This window comes from Anolis carolinensis, chromosome 3 (assembly GCF_035594765.1).
Source record: "Anolis carolinensis isolate JA03-04 chromosome 3, rAnoCar3.1.pri, whole genome shotgun sequence".
NCBI lineage: Eukaryota > Metazoa > Chordata > Lepidosauria > Squamata > Dactyloidae > Anolis > Anolis carolinensis.
Genome location: NC_085843.1, coordinates 110,118,056 through 110,133,683, shown reverse-complemented (window position 1 = coordinate 110,133,683; position 15,628 = coordinate 110,118,056). Strand labels below are relative to the sequence as shown.

General features: G+C 37.2%; 1 protein-coding gene across 1 annotated transcript in view; it reads right to left on the bottom strand.

Annotated features, from left to right (window-relative positions):
* oca2 (OCA2 melanosomal transmembrane protein) overlaps nucleotides 1-15,628 on the bottom strand; it is a 279,317-nt gene that overhangs the window by 142,846 nt on the left and 120,843 nt on the right. The window contains exons 10-13 of the mRNA XM_008107105.3: nucleotides 7,686-7,757; nucleotides 6,392-6,457; nucleotides 5,884-5,940; nucleotides 2,092-2,216 (exon numbers count right to left, since the gene is read on the bottom strand). Coding sequence (XP_008105312.1) covers nucleotides 2,092-2,216; nucleotides 5,884-5,940; nucleotides 6,392-6,457; nucleotides 7,686-7,757 — 320 coding nt within the window. The remainder of the gene's footprint in view (nucleotides 1-2,091; nucleotides 2,217-5,883; nucleotides 5,941-6,391; nucleotides 6,458-7,685; nucleotides 7,758-15,628) is intronic.

The following is a 15,628-nucleotide window of genomic DNA, read 5'->3' as shown; positions in this document are numbered from 1 at the left end:
TTCTTCTGCAGGCTAAACATACCCAGTTCTTTAAGACGCTCCTCATAGGGCATGGTCTTCAGACCTTTGAGCATTTTGATAGTTTATAAGTTATTTTGAGTTTATTTTATTTTATGTTTTTGCTTTGACTGTCTCTTTGGTTTGGGGCATTGAATGTTTGCCATTGTTATTTCTATAAACCACTCTGAGTCCCCCCCTTCCAGGGAGAGAGGGTGGGTTATAAATATATTATTATTATTATTATCAATATCATTTCAGTCGCCCTGCTCTGGACATCTTCCAGCTTGTCAGTATCTCTTTTAAATTGTGGTGCCCAGAACTGGACACAGTATTCCAGATGAGGTCTGACCAAAGCAGAATAGAGAGGCACCAGGACTTCCCTCGATCTAAATGTATTCCCATTGTGCTCAATGTAGTTTCATCTGACCTTGGTGTGCAATTTAGAATTGCTGTCCAAATAGATGTTCTGGCAAGATTTATAGTTGCTGCTATAATTGAAATCCACAGCTTTTTAAAAATGTTTGTACAAATCACAAAATACAGTTTAGGAAGCAAATGTGCAAAATCGGCAGCATTACATCGGTTTAGTCCAGGTCACCCACGCAGCCCACCAGCTCCCATCAAGTGATGGGGCTCCATGGATGAAGTAGGGCAGAGCTGTTGCATGCCACCACCGCAGTAACACAAGAGGCTTCCCATGTTGCCATAGGAAGCAATGGGGGGAAACCACACAATTGATGCTTCCCCCATGGGATTGCCCTTTACTGGAGCCAGGTGATGCGGGTTATGGGGCGCTGGGTTCCCCGCCCCCTGACAAGACGGAGCAACTTCGGCAGCCATGTGACAAAGTTGTAAAAGAGACATCCATGCATGAGAGAATATCTACACTGTAGAATTAATGCAATATGACATCCTTTAACTGCCATAGCTCACTGCTATAGAATTCTGAGATTTATACCTAGTTTGGTGGGGCACCAACACTCTTTGAAAGACAATGCTTTAGACCTTGCAAAACTACAACTGCCTTGATTCCATTGTATTAGACCATGGCAATTAAAATGGTGTCATGTACCCTGATTCTCTTATCTCTTTAAATCTGAGCCAAAACTTCAATAGATTCCAATCAAAGTTGGAATGTGCAAACATTTTCTCCAAGATAATTTTTTTGATTAAAATCACACCTTCCCAAACTGAGGGACTAATAGGAAGTCACCAGAAGGACACACACACACAACGATGTTAGAAGAGCCTCCTATACAAAAATTTCTAGAAGATTTTGATGTAGCTCTGTTCAGGTATAGAATGAACCATTTGTATGAGACACAGGGAGACAGTAAAGAAGCCACCAATCTCACCAACACTCCTTTGCAAATGAAAATCAAACTTCATCCTAAGGTTTATCATTTCTTCTACTTTCAACATTCAGAATTAAGTGTGAATCTTTATGCAGTCAAAACAGAACCACATACACTCAAGAGAGAGGCATTAGGAAGCTGGGCAAAATGCTTGTTGAAGTTTGCTGAAGAAGAAAAAAAAAGAGTACAATCAAGGACACAATTTCCTCCTAATCTTCAGTTTGGATTGCTACAAAAATAAAACAGCTTGCATGACTGATTGCGCACCAAGTGCTAAGTACAATTTCTGCTATCTTTTCTTACTATTTTGCTTCAAAATGCATATCAATACCAGGAAGATCAGATGAAATAAGTTTTTCTCTCTCCAGTATTAATAACACTGAGGAAAGGCTCGAAAATTTTCCAGTGGAATCTGGACATACATAGAATACTGAGCATTGTGAAAGGAATGGAAAATTGCGTAGGACTGAGAATTAAATGGAGTCCTGTGATGGAAGGCATGATTGACTGACTCAACTACTGTACTTGCTGAAGAGAACTATTCCGCACTGGAGACCTCACTTGTATTTTAATATTAAGTCCCATTTATATATTTTTTTATTCTCTGATAGTTTGTTTGGGTTGTTGGAGTGAACTTTGAAATTCCTATACAGAAAGGGAAGCATAATGCTAACATACTGAAATATAAAATGCAAAACAACATCTAAAATATACAAATAAGCACATACAAACATACCTTATAGTGACTGGAGTAAAAAGGAGCATAGTAGTAACATTGTCCAAAAAGGCTGAGAGAATTGCAGCAATTAGACAAAGAATGGTAATCATGGCCCATACTCTGCCTCTAGAGAGTCTATAAGCCTAATAAAAATAAATAAAAATAAAAAGAGACAAAGATAAAGTAATGAAATGTATGAAGATAAGGAATAAATTTATAGCTACTAATGAACAACTTAAGATCGAACTAGCATTGGGCACCATTAAAATTAAGAAATGTAACAGGCATTCTGTTGATTTATTAAGATTTATGGATTTGAAAATAACGTTCTTTTGATTTCTCAATATAAAGAAATGACACTATGAATCTAGACACATACATCAGCAAAGAGCAACTAATGCTCAACATAAGATCTTTTGGTCAAAAAGTAACTTTTATGGGAGCTCAGATGCAAAAATAAAAAAGGATCTCAATTAACAATAGTTTATGGTTATACCTAAGATTCATTCACCCTCCCTAACACCATATCACTCATCTGCCTGGCTGTAGGACCAACCCAAAACACAGCATTGCCTTAAACAGCAAAATAAATGGCCCTAATATATGGCATATAGCTCCTAAGGCAATTATTTTGGCACCCAGGGCATAAAAAATGCAGGGACTTCTATCTACTTGGCTGTGAAATAATAATAGACACCAGTAGTATCTTGCTACTTTTTCATGAAAACCTAAATAATTCTGTCTATCCTAGAGCGGTTGCAACCAGGAAAGACAGACAAAAAGTGAGATATCACAGCTGAACTGACTTTCCACCAAGAAGGGGTACAGAGTTGGAGAAGGCAGACAAAAGATGAGACATGGGCAACCTCTTGAACCAAATATATTTCTACACTGCTGTTGTTTCTTTCTTCACCATTCAGAATGATCCCACCCAGCTGCCATGACAATGGTCAGTGGTCAGGTTGTTAACTGGAGCAAATTATAGGGAGTGGATAACCCCCCTATTAAAACAGCTCCACTGGCAGCTGATAAGTTTCTGATCCCAATTCAAGGTGCTGGTTATAACCTACAAAACCCTAAACGGTTTGGGTCCAGCCTATTTTTGCGATCGCATATTTCGCTATGAACCTGCACGAACCTTAAGATCTGCTGGGGAGGCCCTTCTCTCCCTCCCGCCTCTGTCACAAGTGTGGCTGGTGGGGACGAGGAAGAGGGCCATCTCGGCTCTGGAACTCCCTCCCCAGAGAGACTAGATTAGCGCCCATCTTGGCCATCTTCCAGAAAGTTCTGAAAACGTGGCTCTTCCAATGTGCCTTTCACTAATCGGTTTAACATTTTGACTTGGTCTTGTAAGCCCTATTTAATATCTATCCTCAGCACTTTATCACCAGCCCCATCCCTGGAGTATACTGCACAAGCCCTGACCCGCCTTTTAGCTCTGACCATATCTACTGGTCTCAGCTACTGGTATTAGTTGCTGTTGAGTTTGTTTTTTATGATGGTTTACATGTTTTATGTGGTTATGCTTTGCAATGTACATATATTTTATGGTGTTGTATTTAATTTTATTCCACTGGGCTTGATCCTCATGTAAGCCACTCCAAGTCCTTTCGGGGAGATGAGGCGGGATTTAAGAATAAAATTTTATTATTATTAGGACTAATCACAACTTTTCCACATTCAGCCATGAAGTCACAATGTGAGTAATTAGTAATAATTTCCAAACCTCCTCCCTTATCATCCATCCCCCAAGGATATAGGGAGAAAGAGGAGAAAAATGAAGCTTGGAAGTATCTTAGGATGGATCCAGAAGTCAATGTGATGAAGTCCTTAATCTCATTCCAAACCAATCTTCAAGTTGTGTCAAAGTGTATCAAATGAAAACACTCAAATGTCTTTCCCCATCTTTTGGCTTCTGAATGTGCTTCCTATCAGCTTTAGAAAATGTGTTCTTACAATGCAGTGACAGGTATCAACTCTAGCCATTCATTTTGGGGGTTGTGATGTTCATTGTGGGTTGTCCTTCCTGGCCACAAAGGAAAAACATAACCCTTTCTCCCCTGATCACTTAATCACTCTCCTTCTCAACTGCAAAGGACTCTTTGTCATGTCCTCCTGATCATCTGATTACTCTCCTTCTCAGATACAAAGGAAAGAAATCTCCCCCACCCCAAGCTTCCCAATCAATTCCTTTTTTCCCCTTTTTAAAGATTTAAATAAACTAACTGCAGTGGTTCTTGCTTGCAACAAGCCATTTCCCCTGTTAATTGAACATTTCCTTTTCTTACAAGGCAAGAACATTTGCAGAGCATCCCACTTGTCCATTCTTTTGCCTCATTACACAAGCTCAAAAACTTTAAAGTACACCTCCCAATTGCCAAATAAACACAATACCAAAAATATTAATATTGTAAAGTGCTTTTGAAAATATTTCAAGATGTGTATCATTGGAGCTTCAAAACTGCAAAAATAGAAGAGTTCAGGGTGTGTATAGCCTTAGGAACTATCATATTCACACCATTCTTAACTTTAAAAAAAAAGGTGGGACATATGTGAAGATGGGTATAGCACAGATGAAGAGGAGCGATTTCCCTGCATGTGTGGTAAAGTCAACACACTCAAAATGAGTGCAAAAAGAATTCATGCAGAAAGAAGAAAAGCTAAGCAGGCATTCTCCCATCTTAGCCAAGACAGGTTTTCCAAGGAAAACCCCATTTTAAGAGACACACATGATAATGTCTTTGAAGAGGCAGTCACGGATACTCCATTACAACAGAGGCGAGGAATAGTGCAAGTGAGATCATAGAAACAATTATCTGATGTTTTTTTCATACAGCAAGCAACACTATGTGACAAATGTGAGAATGTCACATGTTTGAGAATCTCTGTGAATCATCACAGTGAGTGAGTGAGTGAGTGAACTGAGCCACTTTCCGCAATATAATTATGTGTAAACAAGATGCCAATCTGGAATTTATGAATACACTAATGTAGGTATATTTCCCTGATGTGCAGTTAGGGAAAGGACAATTGGTAACATTACATTTTATGAATGCATGCAAAATGTTGCTAATGTGTGTTATATAGAAATACACACATTAGGAAACTGAAATTGATCACAGGCCAATGGACATGCAGCAATAAACATCTACAATGTCCTGCCACTTAATTAGACTATTCAATCTTACTGATATTGAGGAGACTGGAGTATCATTAATTTCAGTCAGGGTAAGAGAGAGACTCAGGAATGAGCCCAATCTATACCCATTACCACTAAGATAATTTCTAAGAAAGTTTCTTTAGTCAGTTAAAATCATGACAAAAGTTACATTTATTTATTTATTTATTTATTTATTTATTTACAGCATTTATATTCCGCCCTTCTCACCCCAAAGAGGACTCAGGGCGGATCACATTGCACACATAAAGGCAAACATTCAATGCCATGACACAGAACAGAGACAGAGACAAGACGCAGGCACCGGGCTGGCCTCGAACTCATGACCTCTTGGTCAGAGTGATTTGTTGATTTGTTGCAGCTGGCTTGCTTTCCAGCCTGCGTCACAGCCCGGTCCTACATGATGAGCATTTTGTTTTTTGTAAGTAAAAGGAAGACTCCAAAATATAACTGGCAATGAAACAAGTAATTAACCTGATATCAAATGGGAAAAAGAAAAGGAGGAGAGAGCAGGGAAGACTTGAATATATTTTTAGTTGTTCAATATGATATATATGTTATTTGTTATCCCTAGAGCTAAACAGAAATGTGTGCCACACCAAACAAAGTGGGAGAACCAAAATCCGAGTTACCTTCACTGCACAATAATCAAAAAATCCAGTTTCAGAGAAGATGGCAACTAGCAGCATCTATAGGAAGAAATGTTAAAATAAATGTTTTACTACACAAGAGCTTATTAAATAGATATAAAGTGTTCTGTACCCCTCAATCTGAAAAATATTTTCCAACATTATGCAGCTACCTAAAATGTCATTATCTAGCAAACATCTATGCACCATTCCTACTTATTTACATACTAAAGGGATTTCTCCTGGCACAAAGGCCAACTAGTGTATGTTTTTTCCGCAATTAAATTAATCCAAAATTGATCACCTCATAATTTGGCCAAATTCATTCATTCTCTCTGCCTAACTTTGAGATGTCAGAACTTTTGAAACAGAAATACCTTGAAAGGAATTGGTGTTAGGAAAATTCTTCCCTCAAAGAGCATAATTTAATTTTAGCAGCAATTATTTATTCATGTTTATATCTGTATAAATACATCTTCAACTCTTAGGGCATAAGTTCTGTTTTAATTACCATTCCAAATAGAAGTGCCAGAGTTTCATAATCAATCCATGCCACTACTTTGACCAGACTCGGCTTCTGCAATTGAAAAAAACAATTATTATTAAGCCCATGAATCTCCTATCTAGTGATTAGCTTTGGAAATGCAAGCATCATTTCTTTTTCTTGGAAAAAAACCTCTATTGAAATACACTTTGAAGGAAAGTAATTGAAGTTTTGTTTTCTTTTAGGAGCCTGTAGGGCAACATCTTTGTAAAATGCTAACAAATTGAAAGAGCTTATTTACAAAGTAGGGTATTATTATTATTATTATTATTATTATTATTATTATTATTATTATTCCCACCTTATAGGAATAAATGAAAGCTAAATGTTTTCTGCTGACAAAATGGAATGACACATCCTTCTGTGGGTGGCTTAGATGGAGTTCAGAGAGAAAAAGTTTAAAAGTTTAAAGAACAAAAGGGCAAAAGTTGAAAGGGTTTTTTTGTATTTAAGCCGCTTTGGCAAAAATATTGTCTGATGTGTCATGTAGAAGGCTTAGAATAATGCAACAAATGGAATAAATTAAAAGGAAGATAATGAGGAGGAAACCCACAACAAAAAGTGTGTTAGTTATCCAGTGTCTCATAAGCTATAATCAGGATTTTAATGGCTTGTGCCAACTGTGATAATCCGAGATCATATTAAGACTGACTTTAGTATGCCTTTTTACGTGTGCCATCTGTGCAAACTGTCCAACAGAAAAAGAACACAGGAAACTGTCTCCACAAAGTCTGTGTGCAAACCTAACTTTTATCTACTAATTTACTGTATTTATACCCTGCCCTTCTCACCCCTGAAGGGGGACTCAAGGAGGCTTACAAACTATGGCAATAATTCAATGCCAGATACAGACAATAACAATATCAGTAAAACACAATATTATAAAACTGTAAAAAATATATAAATATCAATTAAAATAGTCTTTCAAATGATTAAAACATATCAAACATATCAAACATATCAAACGTATAACTTTGCCCATCTTCTCATGGTAACACATGCACTTATCTGGTGGTAGCTCCTATTATAATAAAGGTCCTCTTTATGTTTGTCTCAATTCTTGAACACATTCCTAGTTGTTATCCATTCCAAATGAAATTTTTAATTTAATGTTTGGTCACAACCATTCACACAACCATGCACCCATGCCTCTGCCACGCTGTAAGTCTGATTGCCAATGTTTCCTTTAAAAGTGTTAGTATTCGTTTAGGAACTTGCAAACATGATGGTGTAAAACAAATATTTAAAATGTGGCACTTACATCACCAATTGCAGCTAAGGCAGCCAAAGCAGCCAGGGAACCAAGAATTGCTGCTAATGTTCTGTGAACAATCTGGAAGTAAAAGAGTCATCAAAGAATATCCTTTGTCTGGAGTTCAGTTGTTACACCATCTTTTTCTACCCCTCCCTTCCAAACATCCTATAATGTAATGTAAAGAACTGCTCACAATTTTACCAGCTCCTTATCTCAAATAAGTGAAAGTAAACTTTTAAAAAAGTTTGAAAGACATTGTTAGTAATGCCCAAAACGAATAGGTATGAGCATCCTTAAAAGGTAAAATGTTAAGTCTTATGTTTTAACTATGTTTTAAAACCCCAATAAATTATGGTAAGAAGGGACTCTTCCAAACTGCCCAAAGGAGTCTGGGTTCTCAAAATATAGCTCTTTGAGTTTTTATGGGTTTTGTTGGATATTGTTTCGTCCATATCAACACTTCCCAATCTTTTTTTGTTGTTGCTTATGCACTTTCTTGGGTTTGCACTAGGCCTCTTCAAAAGTGTGTTGTTTTCTTTTAACTGGGACCATGATTTGCTGAGATACTCCTATGGTCCGAAGGAACCAATTTTCCCTCATTTCTTTTTTCTTAGAGTAATAGGGTTATAAAGCAAAAGTGTCATTTCATGGACCCACTGAAGCACTGTTAAGTCTAAGGGAGAGACAGAAGAATCTTTTTTTTTATTTGAACATCTCTCACAATTAAAACAAACCTACTGGAGGATGGGACCAGCATGCAGCAGCTGGTGCCAAAAATTGCCCCAAAACAGTCCAATACAACAAAAACATCACTTGGATGGTTTAAAAAAAAAAAACAAAGAATTAGAGTAACACATATGATAACCTCTCAACAGATTTGCTTCATTTCTAGAAGCGCATGACATCCAAACATTGATGTAAAGTAAAATGTAAAAACACAAAGAACAGATGTCTAATCTACATTTCTTCTCCCATTTTTGTTTTAATGGCTGCAACAATGTTGTTACAAGAACTAGCTAGCTCTGATACCCATAATGTTGTGATGCAAACAAAGATAAAGCTTGTTTTTGGGTTTTCATTATTCTGTCCCATTTTATAAATGTTTAAGAGGAAAATAGCAGAATGAAATATCTCCAAATATTTGTAAAGTTCTCAGTGCTGCACTGATTTAGTATGTCCACAAGATCTGTTCTACAAATTGAATCATTTTTTTACCATTAAGTGGGTAATTTCATTAAATGAAATTCAATTGAGAAAGGTTTAATATAATTGAAAGAATTTACTGTTATCACTGAATCACCCGCAAATGAATTAGCAATACTTAAAATATTACTCAAAGGACAGTATCATTTCAGAAAAGCTCATTCACTGTTAATTTGGTTAGAACGGCTTTGGCAGAACAGAAAGCAACCTGTGCTATCCTCACTGTTCATTTACAGCACAACATGAAAAAGTCAGAAAAAGTTTAACTCTTAAAAAAAAACTAAATTGAGACCTAAATGCTATTACATATCACTTAAATAACGCATCAGAATATAACACCAGACATATAAGCCTTATTCAGTTGTTTGGTTCCCAAAGGTATCAAAGACATAACAGGAAGAGTAGAATAATTAAGTTAAAGCCAGCATGATATAGTGGGCAAAGGACCTCATCACATGGGGAAAATTCTCAGTCATAGAACATTTCACCCACGCAGCTGGCACGGAGCATGCCAAATCTCATCATACGATGCACAGCTACTTCTGGTGGGGCTCCATTCTGACTGTGTTGGTGAAGTGTGCTGGGGGGGGGGGATCTGAACATAGGAGTCTACCCTTGTTCAAATAGGAAATATTTGACCAACACTACTTATGAATCAGGATGGTCATAAGTAAACATACAAGGTTCCTTTTTTATAGACAGAAACCCTACAAAACAAAGCTGACACATAACTGGACTACTGAGGCAGACCCCCGAGAAAACCCCTTTTTCCCTATAAGGTAAAGGTTTCCCCTGACTATAAGTCCAGTCATGTCTGACTCTGGGGGTTGGTGCTCATCTCCATTTCTAAGCCCAAGAGCCGGCATTGTCCGTATAAATCAAGGGAAACATATAACCTGATTTTTACCTACATGTCAGCTATGCTTTCTGCTGACCACCATAAAGTCATAATCATAACTATTAATCAGATACAAGGTAGGCACATACAGTGTACCTTGCACATATTCATACCAAGAAAACAAGCCGATGACATAGGTAGAGAGCAATAAATATGCAATAAGTAATTACACTATAAACCCGATCAAAACTAATATAGAGGAAAACACCTAGAAAATTGCTGAAGCTTGCAGGTGATGTAAGGTGACCACAATACAAGAAATAAGATCTTAAATCCGACACCTCAGCAATAGGATCAAAGTACTGACCCACATGAGGTCATAAGGGATGCTGGAACAGGACCAAGACACATATCCCAGCTGACGTGGGTTTTTCCTATCGATCATAAAGCTGTTTTTCAATGTATTAATAAATAATTGTAATCAACAACTTATATAACAATATCTGTATAAATATGAGGTCTGTAATGAACATTAGGTGTGGAAGCTACCTTTCATCAGCCAGAGAGCTGCAGCTTCATACCCTTTTCCCATTGGAAATAGTAAAAATCAGAAAAATCTGAACTCGGAACCTTTGCTGGTCTGCTGTTGTTCTTCCTTACCATCTGCGTCCTAAAAGAACTGGCCACTGGCCGCAACTATCGCCATCCCTTATCATTAGCACAGGTTCCATATCAACAAAATCTGGAACATATCAACATTCCCCCTGCTCTGAATTCTATTTATAGCATCATATGGTTTAGTGGGACTTCCTTCTTTCTCACCAGCTGGCTTGAGCATTAACTCCGATACATTAGCCATCACATAGGTTACTAGACCCTTGCAGGCCCTCTTGTAGTGGAAATTTTGGGACCTCAGAAGTTGTTAGATTTCAGTTCTGAGAATCCTTCACCAGGATGTCCATGTATCAGAGACCTGGGGCATTGTACCCAAACAATGTCTGCAAATCCAAGTTTGTGAACCATTCATTCAATCAGGTATGGTACATGGATGAAAATAAAATAACTACTTTAGTAGTTATGAGCATGGAGCAAGGGGACTCTAACAAAAATGCATACTTAGGAAGGGGAGGTTCATCACTTCACTTCTCAATACAATAACAAGCCCACATTTCATAGCTTGTAGTCTTAGAAAAGAATTATCAATGACACTGACATTTTTCTTTTGAGTTCGAAACACATGCATGGATTTTCCTTGTTTCACTTCGCATTCACTGTAAGAATCTTACCCCTACTGCCTATAGTTACTTAAAGTAAACTATGAAGATGCATCAAGATGAATAAGTAGTTTGGTCTTTAGATCATAGTATGTGCCAACATGTGTAAAATAGAAAGAGAATGTGAGACAGTCATCCTAAATCCTTTCCTACCTTTATTTACCATATCTCCATGGTGCACAGTCAAAAGGACCTGTAACTCAGCGGTCAGGTACATGCTTTCCACAACTAACATTCTTGCATAAAACAGTGATCTAGTTATTTTATTTATTTACCATATTTATATCTTGCCCTATCTCACCCCAAGGGAGACTCAGAGAGGCTTACAACATAGCACCATTCAATGCTACATCAAACATAAACATAACAAATTATAAATACATTAAACATTAAATCATTCAACATAAACCAATCACATATACAATTCAAACAGGATTTAAAACAGCAGTTAAAACAACCACATAGGCCATAATCAGAGCTCATGAGCCATTCCAGTTACAGTCACATTGATTCCCAACTGTCTGTTGCATTGTAGCTAATCTCTGAACACCTGGTCCAAATCCAGGATTTTACTTGTTTTCTAAATGCCAGGAGGGAGGAGGCTGATCTCATATCACTAGGAAGGGAGTTCCACAAGCGAGGGGCCACCAATGAGAAGGCGCTGTCTCTCGTCCCCACCAGTCACTCCTACGAAGGAGGTGGGACCGAGAGCAGGGCCTCCCCAGAAGATCTTAACATCCATGTTTAATTTAAAAGGTTAACAGAATTAAATGTATAAAATTGTGGGGGGCATCAGGAGATGGTTCAGAAGCTGCTTAATTTGTAGCACCATCCTGCATCTCTTTGAGCTGCACCCATAGTTTTTTTCAAAAAAAGAAGTAACTGAAAGGTAACTTCCTATTTTAGGGAGGAAAGGTTATTTCAGACTTCCAAAAGTGGTTGTCTGGGAGGGACTTTGGAGCAGCAGTGAGGAGGAAGGAAAAGGACGATTTTGACTTATATGTGAGCCTCGGTGAGGGGTCAGACTACAAAAATCAATCTATCTTCCCATTTCTTTCCGTTCCAACAACCAGATAAGTAACTAGATAAAAAGGATAAAATTTTACACAGGGGAAATCTACTTAGGCTGTACTATTGATCAGAAACGTAGGAGCCATGTAGTCCTGACATTTTCAAACAGTCCTATTTTTATATTCACTATCTTTGCAGAGACTTATCTGAAAAGGAATTAACACCTGCAGAAGATGATAGTGGCTTATAAAATATAAAAGCCTTCTTGGCTTCAAATAAACTCTTTACACTGCCTTAAAAGTAAGCATATGCTTACAAAACAGCAACAGAAATCTAGAAATGTGTATTTGTGAACCACATTTCTGAATTTTGTAGACAGAAATGCTGCTTGTTCAATATCTGCCATAGTGTTTTTATGACTGTATTTATTTTAAATGTTTTAACAAAGCTCAAAAATATGAGATTTTCAATATAAATTCATTAAGGAAATATACTTTCATGCATCACATAAAATTGCCCACCTACAAATCATAAAAGAGAAAGATTATAATTATACATGCTATTTGAGATTCAGATGACCTTGTATCCTCCTGACACATTTCTTGTGTGAAGGAAGAATCCTGTCCAAAGGTTCATCAGACCTTTCTCCTCATACATGTTCCCAACATTTCACAGCTCATCCAGAATCCAAGTAAGGATCCTCATACATACTGCTTCTAAACTGCATGCAAATGTCTAGATGGTGGTGCTGAGAGGAGCAACACAACACTGGACATGGTTAAAAGCACAGTAGTTTGGCCATATGCATAAGTAGCCTGTGAGTAGGAGTAGTGTACAAATCTGAGATCCCACTAAAATCTGCACCAATTTATTTTCTTTCTACAACCTCCTTTATTGTCCTCAGCTCCACTTAGGAGAATCTCCTGAACATTCAGAAGCAAATTTGGGACAGCACATGGTGAAAATAGAACGGGAGCCTTAAAAAACCCTGCAGCAGATACAGAAGCTTATATTTTTGTCATTGTACCATAGCCATAAAATTATATTTGCTATTTCAGAAGTCTCCCATATCTATCTGTCCTAAAGGTTTTTGCTAGTTCTCCTTTTATTAATTCTCCTTCATCCTTCTGGGACGAAGATCTCCTTTTCACAAGGTCTTCAAAGATAAGAAAAGCAAGATACCATGGATCTCTGTCACACCACAAATTATGTTCAAAGTTTATGTGAGGTTAGATTTTGAATACCTAATAACACCCCTTCAGCTCTTTGTCCACTCAATGATACCACTGTGTACAATTTTATAGCGTTTCTGCTCTGAGCAGCTAATTTATTCATTTTTGCTGACCTCTGCCAGATGGTGTAGGATAACATTGTTCCCAAAAATAGAACAGGTTGAAATAAATTCAAATATCTGAAATCAGCTTCCTGATAGTCATATTCCTTCGGGACAAGAGCCTGAGTGGAATTTGTCAAACACTTCAAAGTGTTCTTGAGAAAGTTTCTAAAATCCAATGGCATGATGCTAATGGAAAACAGTGCAGCCAGTGGGGAATCCCACATGGTTAAAAAAAATTACATAAGGACTTAAGTGATCATTGCTTCAATATTTAAGGCAACAGACATCTTCCCAGTCAAAATTTAGAACTTTGTGGGGGGTTTTGAAATGTGGTCTCAGCTGATGCTTGAATCCAATAGTTCGTCTCTGCCTTACTTTCCTTTTAATCTGGCTAAGTGGGAAATGCCTGAGAGCGACTTAATTGTAAAGCTTCAAATGCTTACAGTTTTATCTATGCCAATATTTGTGTTTGCTGCATAGGAAAAGAAATATAGGGAAATATAATTTTCATATGCAAAGTTCTAGGGGCTGTAATTGTCTATTGTAGTTTTACCAGCCATTTTCAAGCACTAAATGTATTGGTACTAAAAACTCCCAATAAAATGTATTAGCAGCTGTTTTCATGATTGATAGATTGACATTCCAATGTCACATTGAATAGAAATGCTGGGACAGTACAAACTAATATATAAAATGGAAAAGATACAAGTATTTTTCAAAATGTTATACATTAGAATCACTATATATGAATTGTGATGCTGCAGTAATGCAACATTTTAGGAGCTCTTCTAATGCTCCAGACACTCCTACCTCTAATAAAATCTCCTAAATTTGAATTACCGTATATACTCGAGTATAAGCCAACCCAAATATAAGCTGAGGCACCTAATTTTACTACAAAAAAAACTGGGAAAACATTGACTCCAGTATAAGCCGTGGGTGGTAAGTTTCAGAATTAAAAATAGATACCAATAAAATTACATTAATTGGGGCATCAGTAGGTTAAATGTTTTTGAATATTTACATAAAGCTCAAATTTAAGATAAGACCATCCAACTCTGATCAAATCATTATTCTCATCTTCTTCAATGTAAATGTGCTTATGTATCCTTTTAATAATACATGTAATAATAATAATAATAAATACAGGAAAATAATACAAGTAATAAAAAATAGAGTAAAATAATAAAAGCAATAATAATAATAATAATATCAGAGTGAAATAATAAATTTATTAATAATAATAATAAAAATAGAGTAAAATAAATGTAATAGTATCAACAATAATAGAGAAAAATAATAAATGTAATAATACCAATAATAATAGAGAAAAATAATAAATTACCATATATTCTTGAGTATAAGCTGATCCAAATATAAGCCAACCAGGACCCTCACCCGAGTATAAGCTGAGGGGGGCTTTTTCAGTCTTAAAAAAAGGGCTGAAAAACTAGGCTTATACTCGAGTATATACAGTATATATCCCAGAGAGAGCAAGGGCTGCCATTTAAACATAATCCCTACCCCCTCAAGCCTGCTTTAGGTGTTAAAAGCCTTCTTTAGAAATTGGAAATGACCAGCTAGAATGACATCTAAGATGCCCATCTCTGATTAATATGAAGCCACTAGATTTCAGAACAGTGAAGAAACAGATAATAAATTCAAAAACTAAGGTTGTCTGATGGGAGCCTTTAAAGCCATGAAATTTCAGAAGTAAAACCATAGGGATAGCTCCTGGTGACATTGTGTAAAGAGTAAAGGTTTTCCCCTGACATCAAGTCTAGTCGTGTCCGACTCAGGGGGTTGGTGCTCATCTCCATTTCTAAGCCAAAGAACCAGCGTTGTCCATAGACACCTCTGAGGTCATGTGGCCAACATGACTGCATGGAGCGCCATCACCTTCCCGCCGGAGTGGTACCTATTGATCACATTTGCATGCCAACTGCTAGGTTGGCAGAAGCTAGGGCTAACAACAGGAGTTCACCCCGCTCTCTAGATTCGAACTGCTGATCTTTTGGTCAGCAAGTTCAGCAGCTCAGTGATTTAATCCCCTGTGCCACCGGGAGCTCCGGTGTATACTGTTGCATAAATTAAGTTGATTCCATAAATCAGGAAGAATACACATCAGATAGAGCAAATTTCAGTACAGAGGACAGTCATTCTCTTAATCCAATATAGAATAAGAAGGAATTCAGAGGATGCGCTCAGGAAAAGTCAATGAGGTCAAAACTGTACCATCTGGTCATGAAAGTTATGTAGTGTCAACCTGATTAGTACTTTGGGAGGT